Raw genomic sequence first — 22,548 nt, 5'->3', positions numbered from 1 at the left:
TTTCTCCTCTTTGATGTTACCCCTAGCAGAAGCGGCAAAAGAGAAGAGGAGGGAAGAGGAGGGGAGGGAACAAGAGAAGGGCAGGATGGAGGGAGAGAAAGGGGGAGGGAGAGAGGTTTCTTCCTCTTCTGAGGCCTCACTTTCTCACCTCCTCGTTCCCCACCTGAACGTCAGGCTTGCACTTGCTGGTACTTACTGCGGGGCAGCTGTTCACTGAGGGCACTTACCTCTGTGAGCATGTCTTACTGCCTTCCTACATGGCAAAAAGCTCCCCTGTTTTCCTACATCCCCTTGCCAGCCCTCACCGGTGCCACTAGGCCACCGTCTTTTGTGCGAGAGGCTGCAATGGCGGCCCTGACAGGAAAGAACTTTTAATCTCTTCCCTTGTACTGAGCCATAAGAAGCAGCGAGTGCTCCCGGCACAACTCCCCTGGCTCTGCTCCTAAAAATGCTCTCTCAAGTACACCGTTGCTTAGCAATATTCGCCTTCCCCCTGTACATTTGAAATTGGCAACATCTGTCCCTTTAGCAGTTTTGACTTGTGCAAAGCACCATGCTCACAGTTTAAAAACATACGGCTTTAGGAAATGGGCAATCCTCCACTCCTCCTGTCAAAACCAGGCATGAGAAGACCCCCCAAAATGGTTTAAATCTTCACTCTGCTGTACTTTGCTTTCAAGGTCGATATAAAAATTTTCATGATTTAAAAGTGCCAATAGCACAAAAGCAAAATATTGAAGCCACCACTGGGAGTTCCTATTAAACCCCACCTAGTAAGTGTCTGCAGGATGACACCTGAGGATGGGCAGGAAGTAAATCCCATTCAGCTCAAAATTATCTAATTCTGTCACCAGGTATTATATACAAATATGCATCAGATAAAACATAATGTGTATTAGTAAGTATGTATAACATATAAATAAAGGCAATGTATTCATGGAATAGGAGAGGCAATGTTCACGCTCACATCAGAACCCAACTTCATTAACAGAAAGACACCAACACAGACAGACACACACACACTGATCAATGGCAAAGGAACCTAAAGAGTCTAGAGAAAAAAAAAAATCATTTAAGTAATTCCAGCATTATGTATTTCAAAACAAATGATCTTAAGTTTCCTAAGCTTTTTTAATTTATCCCTCAACAGTCATCTTAGTATTTTGCTAAAGTTACTCATTAACATGAAAGTAGTTCATAATGCTATAATTTTACACATAAGATAAAAATCTAACATAAAATTGATGATTTTTATGGGTAGTATATATGTTCTGCAAATAACTTTACTTATCCAATGCACTGATGGGAAATAAAAATCAGAATAATAAAAAGCATAAAAGTCGGGGCACCTGGGTGGCTCAGTGGGTTAAAGCCTCTGCCTTCGGCTCAGGTCATGATCTCAGGGTCCTGGGATCGAGCCCCACATCGGGCTCTCTGCTCAGCGGGGAGCCTGCTTCCTCCTCTCTCTCTGCCTGCCTCTCTGCCTACTTGTAATCTGTCTGTCAAACAAATAAATAAAATTTTTAAAAAAAGGCATAAAAGTCAACAGAGAACTGAGTGACATACTCTGTGCATTGGAACTTTGGTGTGCCATTATTTTTGTTTCTTTAAAGAAATCAGGCTACAGTTTTCTTTTTGGCCAAACCAATTCTGATGATTAGAAACACATGTTTTCAGAGACATTCTATAGGAACAGAGTTCCAGCTACAAAGGGCAGAGTGACCTACTGGTCTCATCAAGTCTACCTGGAACTCATAAGCAGCAGAAAAGACTAGGTGATACTTATGGCCACTAAAAATACATCCAAAAGGTCCTTGATTCTGCAAATTTAACGGCCCCTGAAATCCCATTAACCTGCATGGATTTGTAATCCTGCTTAGCTAACAAACATGACTTCAACACCCCAGAACCCACTTCCCATCGTGGCTCATCATACGTGGGCATCATACATGCCCAGATGCAAACAGAAATTCTGGTGTAGTGAGGCTTTTTACTGCAGTTTATGAGAGGAACTTGAGCAGACTTTGCAAGTGGGGATTCTCAAAAGTCTCAGATGTTCCTCCAAGTCACCCTCAGTGGTTCTGGCTTTGCAGGGTAGTGCTTCTGAGCAAGGGTCTGCCCCAAGTTAGACAGACCGGCTTCCAGATAAGGTTCTGCCAGGAACAAATTAACTACAAGCTCACAGCATGGAAAAATCTTAAACACAGTGCCTGGTAGACTGTACATTCTTAATAAAATATATCATTTTTACTCTTACACTCTTACAAAAGCCTCAGGTTTTTTAAAAATTTTCTCCTTTTTTCCATCCTACTAAACTTTCCCACTTCTCCACACCACCACCCAAAAACAACCTTTATTTAATGAATGTGTATGAAAACTTCCTCTGGAAGGGGGGAGAGAACTCTGAAGGAATGAATGAATGACAACAAACTTTCTATTTTTTAATAACTATATAGTATAATCCTTGCTTGGACCTTCCTCTGATTTATCCCTCAACAGCGAAGGTCTCCTCAGCTTTGGAGCAGCCATCACCTATGGACGCTTGTGTCTGCAATATGTTTCTAATAAGTTCTGAATTAATTAATGTGGGGAAAACACGGTAATTTGGGGAGGCTGGCTCCAGGCCCTGGGGACTGGGAGGATGGAAGAACCCCAGGCAGGGTCTCTGGTGCTGTCCACCAGGCAAGTGCTGATAAGCCCTAAGGGTTCAGCTGAGCCTGCCTCCAGGAGAGCCTTCGCATCAAGCCATTTATTAGACAAGGAGAAGGTGCAAAAACAGCTTTTCCTGAGAAGAGGGCCAGCCAGGGGATAACAGTGACTGCCCACGTCAGCACTGCCCTTCTCCATGACTGCCCTTCTGCAGAGTCTACTGGGCAGGCAATCAATGAGGGGTCACTAGAAAGCCAAACCCTTACTTAACCAACTAGAGCATTCTTGAGAATTTCTCCATTCTGATGCTTCTGGCATGAGACTTACTCTTAAGGATGAATGCCATGCATGATCTATCCCAAGCAAGGGAACTAAAACACAGGCTGTAGTACTCATCAAAATCAGCTGTGTCTTGGGGTGCCTGGGTGGCTCAGTGGGTTAAAGCCTCTGCCTTCAGCTCAGGTCATGACCTCAAGGTCCTGGGATCGAGTCCCACATCGGGCTCTCTGCTCAGCAGGGAGCCTGCTTCCTCTTCTCTCTCTCTGCCTGCCTCTCTGCCTTGTGATCTCTCTCTCTGTCAATTAAATAAATAAAATCTTTAAAAAGAAAATCAGTTGTGTCTTTATTACCATGTAGGAATACTCAACCCTATTCTGGTATCCTGAAGAAAATCTATGGCCCTTGTACTGTTTCCACCTCTGAAAAATACTCTAACAGAATTAAGCCCCAAACTCCTTCAAATCCTACATACCTAATAACTTTGCAGAACAACCTGCTGGCAGAGTCAGAAATAAATTTCAAACAATATTATCATAAAGGTCTTCTAAAAAATATTCCTCACTCGAGAAAAATTTCTATAGTATGATACTGGTAGCAGCAGTAGCAGCTGTCAGTAGTAGAAACATTTATTAAGTACATGCTGAATAGAAGAGGCAGAGAAAGGGGGCACGGAAACTGGGGACAAAATTGAGTTCTGAACAGAGAGAAGCTCTTCAAGCATGAAGAGGTCCTTCACTGGTGAAGACAAGGAAATGTTTTAAGTCACCACCAGGCCTCAAGCTTATTTTCCTTCTTTGACACTGGCCCATCGCTAGCCAAACTTTGTAAATTCTTTCCTCTGTGATTCAAAGTATAGTCTGAAGCAGTTTTACCCAGACTCCAGTCATTTCCACATGATCTTGACAAGGACCCCATATTATATCACAGCACTGCCTATACTATTTCCTTTAAATCAACTTATGATCAATTTAGTTTTTCACTGGCCTTGCCATAAGTAACAATATTTATGAAATCCTGAATTTGATGTGCTGATACGTTTTTTTTAAACTCACATTAAGATACATAAAATAAATACTGGTGGCACGACCCTGTTTTGGAAGTTCAGGTACTAATCAATATTATTTGAACCAAAAACGGAAGGGATGTCCTGGGACATTTCATTGATGTTTTTCAGAAAAGCTGTGGTGACGTCCCTACTTCATAAAGTCATCCTATTTTAGTAGTTTTATATAAGTGTTGCCCAACCTCTGTATCAGACTCAGGAAACCTTCAGAAATTATGTGAATATGCCTACTCTTGCCTATCCTTACTGGATTTGTGACCGAGATGACAAAATTAACACTCTATGACCTGCAGTTCAGTACCATAATTTCCCCCCCATATGTTTCATGATGTCCAAATATGATTAAAAGCTCTTCGCAAGGCTGGAACTAGCCCACATGGAGTTCTCCCAACAAACACAGTTCTGGAATCCTGAAAACATAGCAGGTACTCAGTACTTTATTAGAGTACAAAATATTCATTCGGGTCTTACTTTAAAAACCGTTATTTTAGGGGCACCTGGGTGGCTCAGTGGGTTAAGGCCTCTGCCTTTGGCTCAGGTCATGATCCTAGGGTCCTGGGATAGAGCCCCACATTGGGCTCTCTGCTCAGCAAGGAGTCTGCTTCTCTCTCTCTCTCTCTGCCTGCCTCTCTGCCTGCTTGTGATCTGTCAAATAAATAAGTAAAATCTTAAAAAAAAAAAAAAAGTGTTATTTTGAAGTTTGAACAAAATTAAATGCATGACATAGAATTTCATTACTTCACCAAGACACCTAAGAACCAGGATCAAACCAACCCAAAACATTAGGACATTTCTTGGGATCTTGATGATTTCTAAACATAGTTATAAAGTCAGTAAAGACAACTTGAAGATGGGTAATATACCATTTTCCTATGGTGTGAATTTGCTTTTACTGTTCCTGCATGCCCACGAAGGCGGGACACCATGCAACCTACTCTATGTCAGGCAAATGTATATCCCATTTCATCTTCCTATCAGTCCTGAAGATCAAGTAGAAATGTCTCATTTAAAGAGGGAGGAAAATGAACCCAGGCATTCCGACTCCATAGTGCCATCTGTTAAGACAGATTACCTCCCATTTTTATTTCTTTAAAGACTTCACTCAAAACTATTGGGGTACCTGGATGGCTCAGTCGGTTGAAATCTTGCTTTTGGGTCTGGCCATGATCTCAGGGTCTGGGCTGGGCATGGAGACTGTTTAAGATTCTTTGGGCTCTGCTCCCTCTGCCCCACTCCTCCCCCCCCCCCGCCCCCTGCCCTGCATGCACACAATGCTGCTAGGAGGAAGAGGAGAAGGAGGAGAGGGAAGGAGGGAGGAAGGAGGTAGAGAAGGAAGAAGAAAGGAAGGAAGGAAGGAAAGGGGGGAGAGAGGAAGGAATATATTAATTCAAAACAATTAAAAGTACACAAATTTCGGATTCTAAGCCAAGGCAAAGAGGTGAATCTACAACATTTACTCATACACTCAGACAATATTAGAATAACTATGATAACGACATAGACACAGCAGCTATTAAATATTTACTATATGCCAGTCACTAAGGATTTCATGTACATTTTCTTATTTAAGCCTGACAACTGCTTTATAAGAAAAATTCTATTATTTCTGTTGTACAGAAAAGTAATTTTTAGTATGTATGTATGTATGTATTTCAGTATTTAATTTGCCTGTAGTCTAAAAGCTAGTTTGAGATAATGAAAACCCAAGTCTTCCTTAATCCAAAAATCATACTTTTTTTTAAGATTTTATTTATTTATTTGACAGAGCTCACAAGGAGGCAGAGAGGCAGGCAGAGAGAGGAGGAAGCAGGCTCCCCACTGAACAGAGCCCGATGTGGGGCTCGATCCCAGGACCCTGAGATCATGACCTGAGCCGAAGGCAGAGGCTTATTAACCCACTGAGCCATCCAGGCGCCCCCAAAAATCATACTCTTAACCACACTACCTATAATGTCTTTAAAGATCCCATCTAATTAGCCAAAAAACAAACAAAAAAAAACAAGATTACAAAAAAAACTTAAAGTATATCTTCACTCCCTTCAACAACTCCAAAGTTTTTAGTGTCCCATGGATTATATGTTCTATTATAGATTATTTACTCCTAGTTATTAATAAGTATTAACGCATCAAAATTCTCAGTAATGATATCGAAAGAGGAGAAACAAAATCATATCCAACAAGAATAGTTTGAAAATTCTCCAAAACAGACACACCCCAGTTCTTAAATAGTACCCTATACTAATTAAGTACTATGTGCATATCTGTACAAGTATAGAAACCTGTACCCTATAGAAACTTCAACATGAGTTGTCCACACAACTTCAGGAACAATATTGTTAAGATCAGCCTTTTGGGGGTTGATGGGAATCTCTGGAGCTACCCAGGAGTCAAAGCTATTGTATCTCTTTCTTTCTTCCACTTCCTGCTTCAACCAATAAAGGCTGTTCATATCATAAAAATAAAAACAAAAACAAAAACATGTATAAATGTTGCTAAGATCAGAGGAAGGAAAGCAGCTCTTATTTGCTGAATGGGCGTTGAAAGCCCATTTTCCATTATTTGCTACGGAAGTAAGAAAAATTAATTTTGAATAAAAGCTATTGAAGAAAAAAAAAGGTATTGAAGAATATGCTACCGGACTCAGTATAGGAGACAGCATCAGCATCCAACTGCCAAGAATTCAAATTCCTTTTAAAAAAGAGAATCGTAATATTTTAGAGCTGAGAAAAGCATGACTGACTGACTGACTACCCACCTCCTCATTTAGTAAAACTAAGAGAGCAAAAATTTCTACACAGAAATTTTCTACAAGAAAAATGAGAATCCATGTTCCATGGTTTTGGGCGGTAGCAAACAACTTAAAAAAGTTAAGTAAGCTAACATTGTGGGGTTTTCTTTAAAATGACTTAAGTGTCTGAATCATACATTTAAAGGCTTATTGGAAAACATCTCTATATTTGGAAAGGGGCAAAAGATGAAGAAGCAAAGCAGGACCAACTTTACACAATTTCTTTTAAAAGTGTGAAAATCAGGGGTGCTGGGCTGGCTCAGTTGGATGAGTGTGCGACTCTTGATCTCAGGGTTGTAAGTTCAAGTCCTGTGTTGGGCACAGAGCTTAATTAAAAAAAAAAAAAAAGGTTTGAAAATCAACTGCTTTTCACTTTAACTAGATACCACTAAACACATTTCATTATAAAACCTGAAAAGATATGTCTTCTGCATGTCTGAGTTTTCATCTATCAGATCTGCCCGAGGGGGGAAACAATCATAAGGATATAGAAATACCTGAATTCGCAGAGAGTGAACACTATCACTCATAGGACTCAAGCAAAGTCGGGGAGCAGCCCGGTGTGTGTGCCCTAAAGGATTAGCCAATCGCTACTTTGCAGGAATGTAAGACCTATGTTGCCAATGCTTAAGGGGGGAAAAAAAATTAAAATCCAGATTTCAATGTGACATGTACTAATTTTCAGTCCCTGGTCCTCTGAGGCTGTGGACTCTCTAAAGTTGGCTTTAGTGCTTCCTTCTCTCACAAATTGGGGGGTGGGCGGCAGGGGAGCGCAGGAGAACACAATACAGGGAACACGCTCATTTTGAAGACATGAGTCTCTTTTTATATGAAGCATAGCCCCACCTATGGGGACATCTTCAGTCCTCGGGGAGACCGTGAAAGGGCCGTCTGTGTGGGGGACACAGGATGGTCAGCCCCATGGCTGTACTGTGCGATGGTCCTGTTTGCCACACAAGCGCCTGCCAAAGCCTGCTTCAGGGGCTTGGCATATGCAGCCTGACAGATCACCAGAAACACGAACCAAGTAGGCAAAACAAACCACAGTGTAGTTATTTTACATTACTTGCATGGAATAAATCTGTGAACTATAGGTGAGTCATCACATAATAAAGGACTCAATTAGGTTCAGAACAACACACCAGTGTTTTCCCTCATCGTAGCAACTAGCTCACTGGAATCTTGAGAGTATAAGGGACATAAAGGACCCTGGTGTCTCTGTTTTACTCTTTCCTGCAAGATAATTAATCTTACTAGAAAATTAAACCCAGGTTGCCAGTTGGGCATTTTCAGGGTCAATAATTCTTAAGTTACTAGGATACCAATTAATGATACCCAAGTGGCCTCGAAGAGTTAATGCCCCTACCCAAAATGGTTGGCTCATTCCCAAAAAAGTGATTCATTCAATGGCAAAATATTTAAAACTGAGAATCCTCCAAGATTAACAGCAATTTTATCATATGTGAGCACTTATATAAAAATAAACCCAAAATTCACTGAAGGAAATTTGGTGTCTTATTTAATAAAGAGGAAAGCACATACATACATGACAGATACAGAAAAATCGTCACTTTCCAAATTTTATAGTACATAAAACCACCTGATTAATCTCTAAACTCAATACTGAAAGTCCAGCAATTAGGAGGCTGGAGCTCTACTAAGAACACCTAATGATTGGATTAGGCTGCTTATTTTCAAATCCACACATCAGAATGCCTAGCATGACCCAGGAAATACTTAGGATGAAAATGGTAAGTCAAACAATTTCTTTAAGAAATTGCCAAACTTGGGATGCCTGGGTGGCTCAGTTGGTTAAGCGGCTGCCTTCAGCTCAGGTCATGATCCCAGCGTCCTGGGATCGAGTCCCGCATCGGGCTCCTTGCTTGGCGGGGAGCCTGCTTCTCCCTTTGCCTCTGCCTGTGCTCGCTCTCTCTCTCTCCCTCTCTCTCTGACAAATAAATAAATAAAGTCTTTAAAAAAAAAAAAAAAAAAAAAAGAAATTGCCAAACTTAGTGCCTGCTTCCCATCCCAGTGTCCTAAATAGGAAATACAGTCTTGCATCAAACTGTCCCCCACACACTCCAATAAACATTTGTAATAGATTATCTTTCAGACCACAAATTCAACTGAACTAAGAACTTGAGCTCAGCACGGAACAGGAAAATGCCCGTTTTTGCTCCTGTCCTCCCTTATGCTAAACACAAAGGATAAAGAAGCAAAAGAGACACATGATTCTGCCCTCAAAATGTTTTTACCACCTGGAGAAGGACACGGAGGATAACACCAAGAAGTCCTGAGACAGAAGTCTGGGTACCAGGAGCACGGAGGAGAAGTCATCTCTTTCAGGGTCTGGGGGATACAGAAGTCACAAGGAAGCATCAAGCAGGAAGGCCCTAACCCATGCATGGAGAAGCAGGTAAGAATCCCATCAGGAAAGCAACTGGGGGAGGGAGAAGTTGGAGAGCAGGCAATTGGAAATAATCTAGATTTTTATCTTAGGCAATGAAGAGGTACTGAAGGATTTTTTTTTTCTTTAAAGATTCTATTTATTTATTTGACAGAGAGAGAGAGAGCGCGCGAGAAAGGGAACACAAGCCGGGGAGAGGGAGAAGGGAGAAGCACGGAGAGGGAAGGGAGAAGGGAGAAGCACAGAGAGGGAGAAGCAGGATTCCTGTGGATCCGGCAGCCCGACGTGGGGCTCGATCCCAGAACGCTGGGATCATGACCTGAGCCGAAGGCAGAGGCTTAATGACTGAGCCATCCAGGCGCCCCGTACTGAAGGATTTTAAACTAGAATGACTTGATTCGATTTTCATATAATAAAATCACGCTCTTGTGCAGCAGTATGGCAGGTAGTTTGAAGAGAAGGAAAAGGGCAGAGAAAGACAGGTTAGAAAGAAGGTACAGTAGTAGTTCATGGGTGCCTGGACGGCTCAGTTGGCTAAGCATCTGCATTCGGCTCAGGTCATGATCCCGAGGTCCTGGGATCAAGCCCCTGCTCAGCGGGGAGCCTGCTTCCCCCCCTCCTACTCCCCCTGCTTGTGTTCCCTTTCTCGCTGTCTCTCTGTCAAATAAATGATAAAATCTTAAAAAAAAAAAAAAAAGAAGTCATAGTAGTAGTAGTAGTTGTTGTTGTTGTTACAGCAGTTCAAAGTCAGCTTTAATAAAAATCTGAACCAAAGATGGGACCATGAGGACAGAGAAAAGGAGAAGCTTTCAACATTATTTAGCAGGCAACATCCACAGGATTGCATTGACAAGTGGATAATGCAGGGGATCGGAAGGAATGGAGACTGACAACCAGGAAGAAGGAGAATGTGGATGAAGAGGTACAGGAAACGTAACAAAATCCGTCAGAGGCGCTGAATTTGAGATGCCTGTGCAGCGTCAACAAGAGTGGGATTAAGATGATCTAGAGCTGAAAAAACTTTCTGCAGTTTTAGGCTAGAAAAATCAATTTGGTGGTCATGAGGGTGCAAGCAGTTAACTCTTGTGTGCAGATGTGATCACCAGCAAAATGCTGCAGAATGAGAAAGGACGGCTGAAGGCAGAGCTTGGGGAAGAGGCGGGAAAGGCAGCCTCCAGTGGGGACTTAAGTTAAAGCATGTGTGAAGAGGCAGGAGAAAAACCAAACAAGCGAGGGCAGTGTTTCAGGGCACAGTGGTCAACAGTGTCAGAGGCCATGTAGAGGCCAAGCAGGCCTCGCCCGCCTCAAGAGTGCTCCGTGACTCTGTCCACCAGACGTCCACTGAAGGCAGCACGGTTGGGGACAGGGGCACCTAGCAGCCTGCGATGGGTTCCGAGATTACCTGGGAGGAGAGGACGCACACAAAGTATGTTTACTTCTTTCTCAGAGCTTTGGCTAGGAAAGGAACAAAAAAGAGGTAATTAGAGTAAAACGGGAGTGAGGAAAGGCCTGATTGTAACTACAGACTCTTCGGAAAGAGGCAAGTAATGAGGGAAAGGCTTAAGGTAACCAAAAGGGGTGTGCAGGTTCAAGGGCAAGAGAAGGATCAGCTCCTTCTGTGAGATCAAAGGGAAAGAGGTAAGTGGTGGATGTAAATATGGATTTGGGGGGTTAGGGAGGTCAATGTAGGAGAGAACTGAGAGATCTCGTACCTGGTAGCCTCCTTCCTTAAAGGGTAGAAACCTAAGAGAAAGCCATATGGCCACCACGACCAAGACTGAGTTTCAGTCATCATGAATCATCTGTTCCACCCAATACGTGCATTTATCAGGCACTGACAGGACGGCAAGGCCATGGAGAAAAGCAGAGCTCTTAATGCTTCAAATGAAAGTGTTAAACAAATGATCATTACTCCACAGAAGCCATGTTTCGTGGCAGAAAGAGGATGGGAACTAGGAGCCAAGACTCCTGGTTTCATGCCCCCAGCTCTGCCACTTAGGAGTTCAAATCATTAAACTTCTTAGAGACTCCATTCCATGGCATGTAAAATGGTGATTCATGCCACCGGCCATAATTCACAAGGTTGCTGTGACAATCAAGAGAGAAACAAATAAGCAAGTACTTTGGAATTAAAAAGGGGTGGGGTGTGGGTGGCAGTGAAATACTTTCAAGTGCCTTAGTCGAAGGGACAGATTTATACCAGGAACTGCCAAGCTATGGGAATGTGCCCCACAGGAGTTGAGTGCAAAGCCCCTGTGCTGTCAGGCAGGGCTGGGCAGCAGGGCCCCTCAGCAAACCAGTTCTTGAAATGTTCTTGATAACATCACCCCTAAGCAAATACTGTCTTTCCCTAGGCTCTTCGCCGGCTTATTTTAACACTTGTATATCAAATTTTTAGGGCTTTATTCAAGCTAGCATCTTAACTTGGAATTCCTGGTCCCCCTGATCTGGTCTCACCTACATTTCTAAAGCATACACCAATCAGTGTTCAAAGCCTTTCTACTTGCCCAACATCTCATTCTGATAACCCTCTTTCTAAATTCTACCTTTTTCCTTAAAGCCCAGTTCAAATTTTAACTCTAATTGCTCCTTCTACCCACCCCCCGCTGAGCTCTTATTATGTGCCAAGTGCTGTTCTAAGCATTTGACATGGACTACCCTCAATCTAGTGGCTCCCCTGTACAGATAAATGAACTAATATCAACACGGCAAGGTCAAGTTTCCTGCCCAAGGTCTCATAGAATTGTAACCCCATGCTGAAGTGTCTGCCATCAAGCCAAATTAATTTCTCCTCTTTATTAAGCACCGGAGCTTGGATAAATTATTCATAAGGAACTGAAAAATTTCACAAACTGTCACCATTCTCAGGATGTAGGCTCATCTCCTCGTCGTTCTGCTCTGCCTCTCCCCAAGCACTCTTACTAGGCTCCTGCGTCTTCCCTCCATGTTCCTTCTCTCCGCTTTACCGCAGCCTGGAATGCACTTTTGCCAGTACCCAAAACTGAAGTGCTACAAAAGTCCACCCTCAAAGAATGTACAACTTCCCCTTCTGAAAGACAGCATAATGTAGGGGTCATAGTTAAGAGCGTGGATGCAAGCCAGACTACTTAGCTCTGGATTCCAGCGCCAGCACTTAAGGCCTGGGTAAACCCGGACAAACGAATCTCTCTGTTTCCTCTGTGAGTCTTTCGGTAAAACTGCAGTAATAACAGTGCCTACCACATGGGATAGATGCAAGGATTAAATGAGTTAATGCACAAAAAGCATTTAGAACTGTTCCCACCGTAAAGGAAAAAGGAGAACCCGGTGAGCATTAGAAGACCGCAATTAGCAGTTCAACACCACCTTTTTCACACTGATGATACTTTGTATTTTTTCATACTATGTAATAAATGTACTGCATCAATGTCTTTCTCTTGCATTAGCTCCCTTTGTATCTAGTGGGTGTTCAAATGCTTGTTGACTAAAAAGACAGAAACCTAGAATGTAAAGAGGTGAATCCTTCCAGACCAAACTGTTTCTGACAGGAAAAGAATTTTTAACATTTCTAAAGAATGTCCAGATTATTTGATAATAAAAAAAAGAACTTTTTCATAAGTTAACATGTTCTCAAAGTATGAAAAAAATGTTAGAAGTAAATTCTACAGCATCAGATTCTGTAAAAAAATAAAAATAAACTTCGTAAGTTTTTAAGAGTTTCTAAGAACTGCAGGAAATGTGAACAACATGGAATGCTTTCTTTAATTCACACAGCTCAATTCAAGGCTTCAAATTCCGGTCCAGTATATATTTTCAGAGTTCTACTATTTGTACACTGGAACACACAAAAAAACCTAAGATGATTTATCTAAGGGACAGAGCTAGAAATAGGACCTCTAATTACTTAAATACTGAGGCCCCTAGATTAAAACATTAAACCTCAAACCCTTCAGCCAAAGGATTAAGGAGATTAGAGTGGGCTTGACAAATTACCACAGGGTTAGGGGGAAAAAATGCAGACAGAAAGTAGGCCAAGCTTACACAAGGAATGAAATGGAAGTTCAAGAGAAAACTAATGCTGTGTGTGCACCCTGAACCTCTAGGGGGGAAAGGATTGTCAATCCAGTGATTTCAACAATTAAAGAAAACAGTATCAGTATAAAAATAGCTCTTATAAAGTTCTTGGAAAATGTGAACATGCAGCAAAGTTAACCTCGGAAAATAACGATTTTCAAATAGATCTTGGCAACTGGAGAAAAGAAATACAAGGCCAAAAAATAAACTTGTTATGATAACAGGAACCAGGATTCTCTCTTAAAAGGAATTCTGCTTAAACAGCTCATTAGTATTGGTCACTCCCATCAAACAACCCAAATCAAAGCTACTAACTCGGTCATCAACAGACTCCCCTTGGAATATTTGGTTTTCTGTCCCTGAAGATTATCTGTTGGCTCAAAATAAATCATAATTAATCTAGACAAGAGCTAAAATGACTCCGGTGGCTACGTGAGAGCCTGGGAGAGCACTTGGCCTGGAAAGATTCTAAAGAGTTGAATGTCTACATTTTGGCAAAGGCACAACATGAGGGACCCAGGGGGGATCCAATAACTCTCCACAAACATCTCAAGTGTGAAAACAACAAGGACGAACAGGAATTTCTTATCCTGGTACCAAATGTACTTCTGGCATTTTGAGAAGGAATAGAACATAAAACAAACAAAGAAAACAGCTCCAATTAATACCACCCGAAAAGACTTTCAAGGTTCAACTGCAAGCTTTCTTCTTGGGCTACTAGATATAATTTCATTATTCATAGTAACTAATTTCTAGCAATTTTTGAGCTTCTCAAAAATATCTTGCCTATATTACTCAGAATGTTTCCCTCAGAGTTGAAACTGTTTCTTCAAACTCAAAAAATTACCAGGATCAGGAAATTAAAGGCAGCAGCTACCACTCAGCTCTAGCTGGTGAAACTGAAATCGGATTTTTCACCAGACTTCTCCAGTTTGTAATTATTGGCTCAAAGGAAACACACACACACACACACACACACACACACTCAGGCAAAACAAAATAGTCCATAGGCCCAATCTAGTGCTCAGGCTATTTGTAGTTTCTGCTCTAAAATTTCTGTCCGTCACTTGCTACTATTTTTTCACTTCTATATTTAGGTATTTGGGGGCTCTAGCATCGAGCCAGCCTCTACGCAGATCAGTGAGTTACTATTCAAAATTTCTCAAAGACTGGAAGTATTCTGCTCCAGACACCCAGCATCATCAGGGACTTGTGTACACAGATAGCCTCCCCGCTTTGTTACCATTTCCTTAACACAAACATTTAAGTAGAGCAGGTCTGCCCAAGTTAACAGAGCACTAACTCCTGGAATCTAATTTAATTTGCTATGAAAGAGTTACTGTAATAAAAACATCTTTAGAAAACTGAAGAAAGCTAGATAAGCTGGACAAGGTCGTATCAGAATCTTACTTTCCCCACAAGCCTGACAATGTTGGGGACACAAGAAAGGAAACAGGGGCCGTGGAGAAAGAAGAGCAGAGTCTTTGGAGTCTTCCTCCCTCATTGCTTCCCTGAGACTGCTCTCATTCAATTCAGCCTGATCTTTTTGTCTGAGGCCCACTTGGGAGACACACTGGGACCACTGTGAAGAGGGCTGTCTTCCACCATGCTGGGGTGGGTTTTCAGCCCTTGTCGAGTAGTTTTCCTGTCCACGCTCTAGAACAAACCTCCTGAAAACCACAGACGAAGATTCTGGAGCCTACGTATGCCTGTAGAACCATCTCCTGGGGTGGAGGACTAGGCATTTTTTTTTCCTACAACTTGTATCTTTAGCTGCCTTCCCCAGGCGGTTCTGATGTGCTGCCAAGTTTCAGAATGAATGCAAAAAAATCCCCTTGGATCTACAGTACTGAGCTTATACTCCAAGAGGGCTTGTCATGGTCTCTGCACATCACGTGGCATTAGCCAGTGGCACATGCTGCTCCCTCTTCCTGGAATACTGAGGCTGCCTGACCCCTAGCACATCTGCCATGGTCTGAAGGTCTATGTGCTCCCCAAATTCATGCTGAATTCCTAAATTCATGTGGAAATCCCAAAGGTGATGGCAGAAAGAGGTGGCGCATTTGGGCAGAGCCCTCGCCAATGGGATCAGTCCCTTATAAAGAAGTTCCAGAGATCCCGGCTCCTTTCACCAAGTGAGAATACGGTGAGAAAACACCAACCAGGAACTAGGAAGAAGGTCCTCTTGAGAATGTGACTGTGCCTAGTGCCTTGACCCTGGACGTCCAGCCTTCGGAACTGCGAGAAATAAATTTCTGTTGTTTATAAGCTACCCAGTCTGTGGTATTTTGTTCACAGCAGGCCAAACAAACTAAGACAACCACTCACTTCTGTGACTTGTACTCGCTATTTAGGTCTTGTTTGAATTCTTCTCTGAGCTCCTTCATTCTAAGCCACAGCCCCTCTTTATCCCTCTTACAACAGATTGTGGATTCCTTCCTTTAGAGCGCTTGCCCAAGTTCTTACAATTTGATCTGAGTGGCTATCTGCATGATGTCAGTTCCTAACTAGATGGTCAAGGTCCAAGAGGCTCAGAACCATGTGTTTTGCCCACCATTTTAACCCCATCCCCAGCACGAGGCCTGGCACATAGTAGGTGCTCTGGGTATTTTAGTTAGAAGGTGCAGAGCTGATGATGTGTACAGGGGAGAATGAGCTACTGAACCGTGCATTGACAGGATACGTGACACCAACACACCAAAGCTGAACTGCCTCAAGGGTTAGTTGCTCTTTTCAAGGTTTAAGATAATAAGAAAACTAATATGGAAGTAGGAAAGACTATTTGCACATATGAACGCACAGTGAGTCACTATTACACAATTTTCCACTGTGGATTAATTCGCGCTGTTAGGCTGGCAGTTTACTGCAAATGGAAGGCTCAGTTTAGGAACTGCCACGAGTCAAGGCGGTCCAACAATGAACTCACAGCTGCAGATGACACCCAGGTTTTGGAAACTAGGTAGAAGCTTTTGATAACAGAAATCATTCCTCACTGATGCCATAAGAGGCCACAAGGAAATCAGAGACCATCAGGACTCAAAATCGGATTCATCGGGAAGGGTATGGCACAGGGGGTCACGTAAGGAAATAGAAGCAGTGGCAAATTCAAGTTTATAGTAAGTTCTCCAGATGCCTGTCAGTTATTTGAATAAATAAAGATAACTGTACCATTTACATGTACACTTCAAACTAAGTGAAAAAAACAGAAAGCAATAATTTCTACTACTTTATAAGCAGTCTCGTGTTCCCAGCATGGTCTTCAGTTTCTGTTTCCGAAGACCCAACCCACCCTCACTGCTTCCCACCTGCTTGCTGCCCCTTGCCAAGCGTAAGCTGAGCCAGGAAGGGCTTGCTTCCGGGAATTTTCAGGCAGTCTAGTCCTAAAGCTTTAAATACCTATTATATGCAAACGTAGCCCAAACATATCATTTCCAGTCTTAACATTTTTTTTCTGAGCTGGTCTACAACTTGTCGCATCCACCTGGACAAATAATGACATCTCAAACTTGGTATCTGACCTCCTCAGACCTCTTGGTTTTCCCTCCAAACTTGTTCCACTCAGGTCATGCCCACCTCAGCAGCGGTTACCATTCCAGCATCCAAATCTATCAAGTCAAACAATCCTTGATGTCTCACTTTCCCTCACTCAGGTGCACTCCCATCTCCGGTCAACCAAAGCCCTACCAGGTCCCTGCCAAAAATATCTGGAATCTGCCGGGTCCACTCCTATTATCCTACTCCAAACTGTCATCATCTCTCAAGCCCTACCTGGTCTCCCTGCTTCTAGCCCTGTCCCTCAAGCCATTTTCTACCCAGAAGCCAGAATGATTTTTTTTCAGAAAAGGAAGATCATCTCTGCCCTGCTCAAGACCTTCCAGCAGTCTCCATTAGTACTTAATAAGCCTAAGTAGAAAGATCATAGAACTGAGAGTTTGAGCTCCGGCTCTGCTACTAACTGTAAAATCTTGGCCAAATTCTGTGACATCCTCCTCCCAGACCTTAGTTACAAAATGAAAGGGCTGTACATTTAGCTTCAGAAGTCTAATATTCTAAATCCAGTATACAACTTAAAATGCCCATCTTAGCTTATTCCATTTCTGTGTCAATAAAACGTCTATTTCATAAAGCTTGTATCTAATCCCCCACTCCCCATCCTGGGGCCTATGCTCAGGAACACAACACAGACATGCCACAGTTTTTCTTTCACTTTCATTTGATATCTTTGGGTGGAAAAGAGGGATGGGGCAACTGGGTGGCTCAGCTGGCTGAGCATCCAACTCTTGATCTCAGCTCAGGTCTTGATCTCCGGGTCATGAGTTCAAGCCCTGTGCTGGGCTCCACGCAGGGCATGGAGCCTACTTTTAAAAAAAAAAAAAGAGGGGCGCCTAGGTGGCTCACTCAACTCAAGCATTTGCCTTTGACTCAGGTCATGATCTGAGAGTCCTGGGATGGAGCTGGTCTTCAGGCTCCCTGCTCAGTGGGGAGTCTTCTTCTCCCTCTGTCCCTCTGCCTCCCCCACCATCACTTGCTGGGTCTCAAATAAAGTTAAAAGAAGGATAGAGAGGAATCTCAACCTTCTGCTTGGGCAGGTCCATCTGATGTGGCAACTCTACTGCTATCAAGTGTCCATGTGAGATCACCGAGTCTTGGCTGTACCCCTCCGATGGGTCACTTCAAGCTGCTAGAGATTTTCCAGTTGACACAAAACTAAAACTGAAATGTCCACAGAAAAACCAAGGGCAGATTTTTGTGAGCCAGGCCTCAGTGTGGTCAGATTATTGACCTTTTGGGGCCCCTGTGTGGCTCAGTCAGTTAAGGATCTGCCTTCAGCTCAGATCATGATCCCAGGGTCCTGGGACTGAGCCCCACACTGGGCTCCCTGCTCAGCAGGGAGTCTGTTTCTCCCTCTCGGTCTGCCTCATATACCCCAACCATACTCTTTTTCACTCTCTTTCTCAAATAAAAGAATAAAACCTTCCCAAAAAAAAAAAGAATATTGACCTTTTGATCATTTTTGTCCTATAAGATTTTAGGAAAGACTAAGTTTTTTTTGTTTGTTGTTTAAAGATTTTTATTTATTTGTTTATTTGACAGACAGAGATCACAAGTAGGCAGAGAGGCAGGCAGAGAGAGAGAGGAGGAAGCAGGCTCTCCACTGAGCAGAGAGCCCGATGCGGGGCTCGATCCCAGGACCCTGGGATCACGACCCGAGCCAAAGGCAGAGGCTTTAACCCACTAGCCACCCAGGCACCCTGGAAAGACTAAGTTTTAACTGTGAGAATGACTTATTCCAGAAAAGAGTATCATTTTTTAGGAGAACCAACTAAGATATACAAACCACGTTTGTCTCCCACAAAATGCAAGGGCAGTGTGGTGGTAAAGAACTCACATGGACGTGGCCTGAGAATGAAGGAGAGCCAAGGAGACGAGACGATTTTCCCAGTTTGGTTCATTTTTTAAAATACCGTTTCGTGGAAGTGGTGGGGAAGGGGGTGGCAGCAAAGAAACAAACCGCAAAACCCACAAACCCAGAGAGCCAGAAAAGAAAACCCCCTCTGACTTGCCTTAGGACAAATTAAGCAAATAAAGGAAAACCACTTAGCTATCCCCACGCCCCTTCTCTCAGGGCTACCAACAGCCAACTTCCTCTATCCCCCATTCTCTATCCTTCTTCCCCACCATCACAGTCACAAACAGTCCTAGATACTCCTAATATTCTGGTTCTATATCCAGAGTTTACGTGCTCTGGGGTGAACTCCCTGCTTTCTTTGAGCCCCATCTCTATGCCTTCCTTTGATTCATTAGAATATTGAAATTTGAGATCTTAATACCCCTGCTTCCTGGACTGATGCCCCCTCCACTCTGAGATCTTAGCTCTGAACTCCCCCTTCACACCGGCCGCGTGGCACCCTCCATCTGCCCAGGGACTCCAAGGCAGTTGGCACTACAGCTGGTACTGGCATGAGAACCCTGAACAGAAACTAGACAGAGCCATCATATTAAAATGAACGCTCGCTGCAAACACAGGCCGGAGACAGAAAAGTTTACATCTACTCAAACTACTGCCGGCAGATGACCCTGTGCCAGGAAAACCCCATTCTCCAATCACTGAACCTGGGGAGGATTTTGCTCATTTCAAAGATCCACTTAGAAAACACTCAAGGGCCATCTGGCATGGTCCTAGGTTTGAAATACACACTAAATCTGAGCAGCTTTGAGGCCTTAGAGAAATCTCAACGTGGCTTATCTGTCTTTCACCAAGGGAGGAAAAAGTTAACCAGGACTCTCCCCTGGAAGGTCTACTGGAAATCCGATTGGTTGACCACAGTAACTAGGTTCCCAGCTTTAAGGCTGCCATCTGAAACTTTTTCCAAGTACCAAGCAGTAGGACAGTCTGCACTCGGTGGTTCTCTAATTGTTTCTGGTGTGGTGGCTGACCTACACACTACTAGACTGTCATCGCCCCTGTGGCAGGGACCAGTACTGGCTTGGCATTCCACCCCCCCACCCCGGCCTTAGACATATGGTCCAGCATTTGGTAAACAATGTAAACATTTGCTGATTTTTCTTAAATTTGCTTTAAAGCAATTTTTAGTTGCTTTTTTTTTTTTTTTAAAGAAAATACATTTAAATTCCCCTCTCATCCGTTTTTTAAATTGGGAAAACAGAACATACCTTATTTGACAAACAAAGCAAAGAAAATCACACCAAGTTCTCCACTGAACAAATTATAAAGCAGGCTGACTGGCCAGTATGAGGGGGGAATATCTCACTTCATTCCACCCCACCCTAATTTGCTGCCTACCCCTCCTCCCAGAACAAATATCTCATTATGGTGAATCTTCGTGACTTGAGATTAAATGTAGAGCTCTGCCAGCTTGATCACTTCCACTACTTGCTGTCCTCCCCCTTTCCCATTTTTCCCTCAGCCTCCACACAAGTCCCGTTCTGAAGACATCCAGACTCACTCCAGCTCAACAGCTGACTGTGGACAGAGCGTAACCTCTTCTAAACCAAAAGCTGACACCCCAGAGGAACAGATTTTCCTCCTTCAAGATAAGGGTTATCTTTCCTGGAGTCTGTTTGGTTTTGTTTTTAAGCCTTCAGGAATTTTTACCTTCAAGCCCCAGGTGAGTGCTATCTGGGTACACACAGAAGCCTTTGAGCAATGGATATGCAAATTAGAAGGTTTATACAATAGCTGTGACTAAACCAAGGACATTACCTTAACAGATAAGCTTTCAGACAAATTCACTTCAAACATTCCACTTTGCACTACTAATCTGAATTTTGGAGTAACTGTTGCTAATTTAGAATTTCACTGATAAGATGTGGGCCCTGATTCTCTTCATTCAAATACAATGCAGCCATTTACCAAAGGAGCAGAGAAAGGAATTTTTTTGTTGTTGTTTAAAAAGATAAAAGTATTTTGGTCACTTGAAAAAACCACTGCTGAATAGCGTTCTATATTGTCTTTGTGACTCACTTCAAAGGAGACACCCCCAGTCTTCTTAGGTGGTAAATAAAAATACATTAGAACAGAACTTTAGTTTCAGATTTTCTTATAATTTACATGGAACACATCTTTAGAAATACTTTGCCTTCAACATTTTAATCTCTTATTTTTACTTTTTTATGGTTTGGATCTCAGAAAAATCAGCTGGGGCTGAGAAAGTATCACCTCCCCTCCCTTTTTTTTTCTCTACAATGTTAAATAAGTCAGTGTTCCAGGTGGTTAAGTGATTGCCTCTGGCTCAGGTCATGATCCCTGGGTCCTAGGATGGAGCCCCACATTGGGCTCCCAGCTCAGCGGGAAGCCTGCCTCTCCTCCCACTCCCCCTGCTTGTGTTCCCTCTCTCTCTGTCTCTCTGTTAAATAAATTAAAAAAAAAAAAAAAAAAGTCAGTGTTCCCCCAAACAAGTAAAAACAAAAACAGAAACAAAAAACCATGACAGCTCAAAATCTTCCTGAAACTTTCTCATGATAAATACCATGACTTGGTTGTGGGCCATACAGGTGTATACATTTTTCAAAACATAGCAAACTGTACTCTTAATCTCTATATTTTACAGCCTATAAATTATGGTTCAGTAAAAATAAAATGGTTCAGTAAAAAAAAAATAATAAAATATGGTTCAGTGAAAAAACAACAACAAAAAATCTTCCTGAAAATCACATTTCAGTATCCGTTAGCAATAATTCCTTTCAGACCTGAGTTCTCTGTGGGGCAACAAGATCCTAAAGCCAAAAAGGAATCTCACAACCCAAAAGCCATTGACACCCAGGTCCCCAGTTCTCCAGAAACTTCCATCTCAAATTTTCCTTCACACTGGAATTGCCCCAGATACAAAATTCCACTCACCTCAGCTGACTGGGACGGCATCTTCAGCTTGGTGAGCTTGGCTTTTGCAGGCACTTTTAAGTCTGTTTTTTCAAAGGTCTGTTGCCGGTAGTCTTCCGGCAGTGGTTTCAGTTCAGGAGACTCACTAGGAGCCTGATCTTGACCATCCATGGGCCGGACATAAGCCGTGGGCTTCTGCTGCATTGCAACAGTTTTTGAGGGGAGGGAGGGTGGGGGGAAAGTCTGAGAAGGTGGCTGGGGAGGGGCCACGCCAAGGCTGGCAACTGCCACTAAACTGTCTTGAGGAGTCTCTTTATCGTGGGCCTTTACCACAAGGTCTTTGGGAGATTTGGCCGGGCAATAGCCTTTGTTGTTACTGTTACTGCTGTGAACCTTGCTGCTTCCTTGTGTCCTGGGAAGAGTTTGCTGGCTGGAATGTACAGGTGACAGTGGGGGAACTGGAGAAGGCAAGCAGAGTAAGGGAGCGAGCTCCCTCTCTGGAGCCAAGCCTGTCACCAGAGCACAGCGGTCTCCATCGGCTCTGCGCTCACCCTTTTTGTGATGACTGGAGCCACAGCCCTCCTGACTGAGGCGATCTTGGGTCGGGTGCTGGCTGTCTGGTGGGCCATAGCTTTTGACATGAGGATTTGACATTGGTTCCATTCTTGGCTGTACCATCTTTGGATTGTGGCTAATGTTACCAACAGGAAGTGGTCCAGAGGCAGGAGTGTTAACAGGCTGGTGATGGGCACTAGTGTGGAAGGAGTGGGATGGAATGCTGCTCCCCTTCTCAGGAAATAAAGGATATCTTGGCTTTCCCAACCTACTTTCAGAAGCATCCAAGCGATGAGGGTGGGACTTGGTACTAAGGAACTCCTTCACTTCTTCATAGTTTCCCAACATGTTCTGTATTCGACTGGATAGCTCATCACCTTTTTCTGTCTGGAAAAAGATAGCAGAGTTAGATA

At 43.1% G+C, this 22,548-nt stretch overlaps 1 protein-coding gene across 1 annotated transcript in view; it reads right to left on the bottom strand.

Annotated features, from left to right (window-relative positions):
* AFF1 (ALF transcription elongation factor 1) overlaps positions 1-22,548 on the bottom strand; it is a 201,351-nt gene that overhangs the window by 68,167 nt on the left and 110,636 nt on the right. The window contains exon 4 of the mRNA XM_080797454.1: positions 21,602-22,522. Coding sequence (XP_080653580.1) covers positions 21,602-22,522 — 921 coding nt within the window. The remainder of the gene's footprint in view (positions 1-21,601; positions 22,523-22,548) is intronic.

This window comes from Martes martes, assembly GCF_963455335.1.
Source record: "Martes martes genome assembly, chromosome: 2".
In the NCBI taxonomy this organism is placed as follows: Eukaryota; Metazoa; Chordata; class Mammalia; order Carnivora; family Mustelidae; genus Martes; species Martes martes.
The sequence above is the reverse complement of the archived record's forward strand: the minus strand, read 5'-3'. Positions and strand labels throughout refer to the sequence as shown.